This window comes from Etheostoma cragini, chromosome 1 (assembly GCF_013103735.1).
Source record: "Etheostoma cragini isolate CJK2018 chromosome 1, CSU_Ecrag_1.0, whole genome shotgun sequence".
Taxonomy (NCBI): domain Eukaryota; kingdom Metazoa; phylum Chordata; class Actinopteri; order Perciformes; family Percidae; genus Etheostoma; species Etheostoma cragini.
The window spans coordinates 23,888,878-23,894,994 of NC_048407.1; the positions used below are offsets into that span (position 1 = coordinate 23,888,878).

Consider the following 6,117-nt stretch of genomic DNA (forward strand, 5'->3'; position numbering starts at 1 on the left):
CAGGTTGAATTCTCTGTCAAACTTTGGGGAGTTAATTATTACAGCAACAATTCTGTACTTCACAAGCAGCAAATGAGCTCAAGCTTACCAGGTACATGTGACAATGTATTCAACTGTGATTGGTTCATTCTTCTATGGTTTGTGAACTTCATCATCATACACTTAGCAATGCAGCGCGTATTGTGCTGGAGAAACAATGTAGAACCAAAACTAACTTAGGTTGCCAGTTTACTTTCAAGAAAGGTCAGTCCAGCTGTGCAAACACGATGGGTTTATTAAAAGGGAAATCTGTTTTCCGCAGAATTATATTTGAAAGAGGCTGATTTGCAGCACTGTTAATGAAGATTACAGTTGTTATAGTATAGGGATTAATATATATTATATATATGTAAATATATATATGTATATACACAGTATTTACTGTATAAATATGAAAGTGATACTGTATGTGAGGGCAAAATGAAATAAATTTAATTAAGTGAAATACACTTTAAGTCCCCAGCCTTGCATTAGCACAGTAACACTTGTAGAATTAAACTGAAATATTTTTGAACATTTTTGTCATCACAAAAATAAGGAATGCATTAAGAACAACTAGTTTGTACTGTTTCTGACAAAAAGGCTGCATGACATTGCTGTTATTGTTGTGATCAGTTGATTAAACAACTCACTGGAAAGACTGACAGAAATCATGGCCTCTTGCAACTGGCCCTTGCAAATAGATTCAAACATATGTGATCTGTGTGCACATGTTTGTGTGTGTAAGGTCATACAGTGACAGCACTTGAGGTCCATTTCTTCCTCTTTCTCCCTCTCCGTCATACACTTCTCTTTCTCTCTTTCATCTATCTCACTGCCTCTCACGTCCCACTCTGTACCTCTCTCGCCCATGACATCATAAGATAGATTTCCCTTTTAAGAGTGTGTGGCTGGCTGGTGCTAAAGCCTACATTAGCTGTGTAAGTGGGCTACCATTTAACATTAAAAGCCTTTAATTTGCTATAAACTCTGGAACACATGCATTAATAGGCGGTGGTGTTGGGTTATTGTTCCTGCGCAGAGCGTTTTAAACAGAAGGCCATTAGCACCTCTGCAGTGGGTTAGAAAGCAGTCAAGAAGAGGTATTAAAACTACTCATATGTTACTCTTATATAGAGACAGACACACACAAACACACAGAAACAAATAAATACATCACACTGAGACACACCAACTGTGGAGAGAAAAGATAGAAAGAGAGAGTGAGAAAATACATGAGAGAAAGAGAAAAAGCAGAGCCCGAGTGTGATGGAGAGGGAGAATTGTATCAATATGTATGGACTAAGGTTTCAGTGGGAGAATGAATTTAAACACTTCATCACTGGAAGATATTTACTTAAAGGTAAACACCGCCTTGGGATAGCAAAAGTAAAATGGTGTGTGTGTGTGTGTGTGTGTGTGTGTGTGTGTGTGTGTGTGTGTGTGGTTGGTAATCGGTGAGTAGGGCATTTGCATCTGTTTGGCTGTGGGTGTGTGTGTGTGTGTGTGTGTGTGTGTTTGTGTCCTGCGGGGCCAGCCAGAGGGAATAGGTTAATTCTCTCGTCATCTTAGACACTTCCTGGGCTGCCAAACCAAAGTGACAGCTAATCAACATTGTCATAAATAATCAATGGCCACTTTGAGCAGTCTCACACACAGACACATGCGCACGCAGAAAGGCATGCGTCTGTACACACTCACACACACGGGCAAAAATACACACAAGACTGCCTGGAAAATGGGGCCGGTGCTCCCACTGTAATTCTTGGCGCAGGGCTAAATTGGGAAAAGAAGGGAAGGAGGAAAGGAATGAGGTAACAGGGAAGGATGGGAGGGGAGGGAGGGTGAGAGGAAAGAGAAGTGAATAGGGACCTAGACAAGTGATGAGAAGCAAAGGGTTGCGACGGGAATGCCTTCTGGCAGACTATCTGGAATTAGGGAAAAGTAAACGTCACACATATACAGTCCTATCATCTTTTTTCCTTCCTTTTTCTTTCTCACACACAGAGGAGATTGGAGTACTGCAGGGTGTTATGCCAAGAATTCTATTTGGGGAAAGGAGAAATAGTCTCTGGAGAGAGAAGGCCAAGGAGAGAGAGAGAGAGAGAGAGAGAGAGAGAGAGAGAGAGAGAGAGAGAGAGAGAGAGAGAGAGAGAGAGAGAGAGAGAGAGAGAGAGAGAGAGTGAGAGAGAGAGGGGAAACCAGAAAAAAGAGATAGGGAAGGAGAGGGGGTATCATTTCACACTCCCATAATTAAAACAGAAAATCCATCTTAGAAAAAAGACACAGATTAATAAAGGTTAAATGAAAATAAACAGATAAATAAAATCTCCGCTCCATTGCTGTCTGTAAGCAAAAGCCAAATCTGATTTGTGTTTTAATGTGTGTGCGTGGTAATGTTTGCGTCTGTCATTGGCATGTCAAATATTTGCTCATCAAATGACACAAACAGACATATACGGAATGCAGTCCTGAGAGAAACATGCATGGGACGATAGGAGAGCTTTTAAAACTGGGTGACCCCGATATAAACACGCGTACACTCAAATGGGAATATGTAGGAATTAAAAGCATGATTAATTTTGAAACTACAAGTGTGTTTGTGCATCTGTGACTGCTACACATGCACACACACTTGCACATGTTTGCATTTGTGTGTGTGTGTGTGTGTGTGTGTGTGTGTGTGTGTGTGTGTGTGTGCGAGGGCATGCTCTCTACCTGCGGTTTGGCAGGAGTCCAGTGTCTGTATAATTCTGGTCACAGTGGTCTCCGGTAAAAATAGTGTGACCATCTCTTTTCAGTCTGTACTGGGAGATGTGTCCATTAGGCTGATGTGGCTGATCCCAGTACAGCTCCACTGCAGATGTGTTTATTATCAGATGTCTGGGGTTTGACCATACACCTGAGAAGCAGGGAAGAAAGAAAAGGGGGAAAGTGAGTGTTTTGCACATTGCTATACATTGCAGTATAGTACTGTGTATTACAGTAAGAATTGGCACCTATCATTAATTAGTAGTCCCTTTTCTGTTTATTTCAAACAACCTAAAAGTAAAGTGCATTACCTCACATTCACAAACGACCTTGCTTATACCAAAGTGTACAACAGAACATTTTAAAGCCTGTTTTTTTAATAAACTAAGAGAAGGTTGAATGACTATTTTGTTAACTGGTAACTGAGAATAGTGACATTCATTTGTATACGAATTTAGATTACCAATTTACCGAGGCTGTGATGGAGTGATGGAGAAGAAAGCAAGATCTCTCATGAGATTATAATGAAACCAGTAGAGAAAAGGAACATAAGACAGGCAGACAGGATGAGGTTGTAATGTGTAATTTGTTGTTTTTTTAATTAAAGGAACGCACACCTGGTCTAAAATTCTGTGTGCAGAAGGAGAGTTTATTAATATACTACATATTAATCAAAATCACACAAATTCATGTATTTTTGATGATATAAAAATTATGTAGTGGACATTTAGACACAAGGATAAGTGTGGGGACTAGCGGGAAGGAGGAGCTTAAAAAGAAGAAATATAATTTATGTACATGAAACAATAAATAAAAAGATCAGATATGTAGAATCCAAGACAAAAGACGGAGAAACAAGATGTGAAAGAAAAGAAGAAAAAGAAAATAGATGTGGAAGAAAAGATCAAGAGGGACAAGAGAGAAGACGAGGAGGATTGAGAGAAAGAGAATTGAGAGAACATGAAGTAATGAGAAGTGGATGAAGAGAAAAAAAATCCTCCTGTTTAATAAATAAAAATCCATGACGGCATTTTATTCAGGGAACAAAAAGGCTGCGGTCCACTTTAGTCAACAGTGAGGAAGAAGAAAGAGAGAAAATGATAGAGAGAAAGAGAGGTGAAGGGTAGCGATATATAGTAACAGGAGACCAAAGAAGGATGACAGAGGGGGAGGATTCAAAAAAGGAGAGCAGTGGGAGGAGAAAAGAGAAGTGAGAAGAGTGGAAAGGAAAAAAAGAGAAACTATCTGGGTGATAAAATCAGTAAGGACATAGACAAAGGTACATTTTGTAAAAACAATATACAATATGGCAAGATATATTTTTGATTTTCAGTACTTATCAACATGGAAATATCTTAAAGTTCTGATATTTTACAATTTAAATGAGCTTTTATAGTAATCAATTATATATTTAGAACAATGTAAAAATATTGCCAGTATATTGACAAAATGCAAAATATATATGCACGCATCATTTGTTAATGTATTGGCTATGCATTCTTGTCGAAAAAATGTATGTCCGATTTCTGTAATTTTTCTGTTTATACGAGGAATAAGAAATGTTTAAGATCTGTGGAATCGGAGTGACCACTTCATTTGTAAATAAATGTCACCAATGAATGAAATCAAACAGGGAATTCCTAAAATATTCAATGAAGGTTTAAAGATTCTAAAAGGTGTGTGTGTGTGTGTGTGTGTGTGTGTGTGTATCATGTATGTGAAATAGAAGATGGCAAAACAGCTGATTGGTTGTAAATAATTAAACTTAAATATTACAGTGACAATTAAACCCCTATGGCTGAGCACCAAAATGATCAAAGAGAGCATTATGACCACTGTGTGTGTGCTCACACATAAATATCCCTGTGTGTATGTGTGTGTGTGTGTGTGTGTACCAGCAGGGGAGGCTTGCAGGGTCCGTCCCGTGGAAGGTAGGCTGGCTCCACATCCGACAGCTGTACAGGCCATCAGCACAAAACTGTATTCTGTGTACGGCTGCAAACCTGTAGCACACAGACATGTACACATGTACATGTGTAAAAGCACATGCAGAATGGAAAATTGTACACATGTTTTCTATGTTCAGTTGCACAACACAATAAACAGATCAGATTATTTTTTTTAAAACATGACATGAACAAAGGGATATACAGTATAAGGATATAAAGAGGGAGAGTACCCTAACTACACAACAAAAAATGTGGGTAAAAGTAAAAGAGTGAGAGAAGAAAGCCTGCACGCCACGTATCACAACCTCTCTTCCCAACAGTTTTCTTTCTCTCTCTATCCATTCCACTCTCCCTCCCTCTGTTCTTTCCACATTCTCTCAACGGATGGATCCATATCTGTCGGTGTTAAATTATGCATGCCATAACTCAATAATGAAACAACATAAAGATGGGCAGCCGCGGAACTGACATGGGATAGGACCGGTCCAACGCTGTAATGTCATCAGCTTTTGATCTATGATAATTATGATACCTTGGTATGCGTTTAGGCTACAGCATCCAGACATGATTTATTTATAGGTAGCCGCTATGCAGTATAAAAGAAATCACATAGCGACTGAGTGGTCCTTTAACTGCAACCAAAGGAAATCAGGTTTTGGTGTTATACTGAATGTTTAATAGTATGATTTAAATAGTGGAAGTTGCTAAGAATTCCACATGTACCTAAACAAAGCTAGAGTTAGAACCACTTTCTGGTGATTAAAAACCTTTGTTTGTGTGTGATTTATTTTCTGCCTGGTTCTTTATGTATGGATGGATGGATGCAAATCCTTAATGTTGTCAAGAGGGCTGACTGGATGTTTTATGGCCATTCACTTAGCTGACAGCATACAACAGCTTACAAATCAAATTGAAGGGAAAATGAAAGAACTAAAACGACTTTATTTCAGAAGGATGAATACAAAAACAGACTTCAGCATTGCATAATACAGTATGCTGAATTATTTATGTCTGCCTTATTTCTGCACTAGATTAGATAAATATGTTTTAATATTGAGTAATTTCTTTTTTTTATTCCTACTAGTTTAAAACAATATTCTTGTTTAACAGACATTAAAAAGCAAATACAATATAAACTATATATTATTTAAATTTTAACTTACAAATTTCAATTTAGTGAAAATATACCAACATTTTATTACATTTAAAATAACATATTTTTAAAATATAGTTTAGCTAATAAAATAAACAAATCTGTTGGTTTCTAACTGTGTATATTTTGAAGCTGACACACAAAGAGGGACTCCCTACCGTGTGTCTCAGCTGCATGTCAGCACCCATCCTGCGTTGACTACGTACGGCAGAGAACTTACACACACACGCACACACACACACACAC

The 6,117-nt window shown here is 38.1% G+C and overlaps 1 protein-coding gene across 1 annotated transcript in view; it reads right to left on the reverse strand.

The window, feature by feature from the left end:
- Positions 1-6,117, reverse strand: part of ush2a (Usher syndrome 2A (autosomal recessive, mild)) — a 203,705-nt gene that overhangs the window by 35,098 nt on the left and 162,490 nt on the right. The window contains exons 68-69 of the mRNA XM_034877811.1: positions 4,665-4,772; positions 2,737-2,920 (exon numbers count right to left, since the gene is read on the reverse strand). Coding sequence (XP_034733702.1) covers positions 2,737-2,920; positions 4,665-4,772 — 292 coding nt within the window. The remainder of the gene's footprint in view (positions 1-2,736; positions 2,921-4,664; positions 4,773-6,117) is intronic.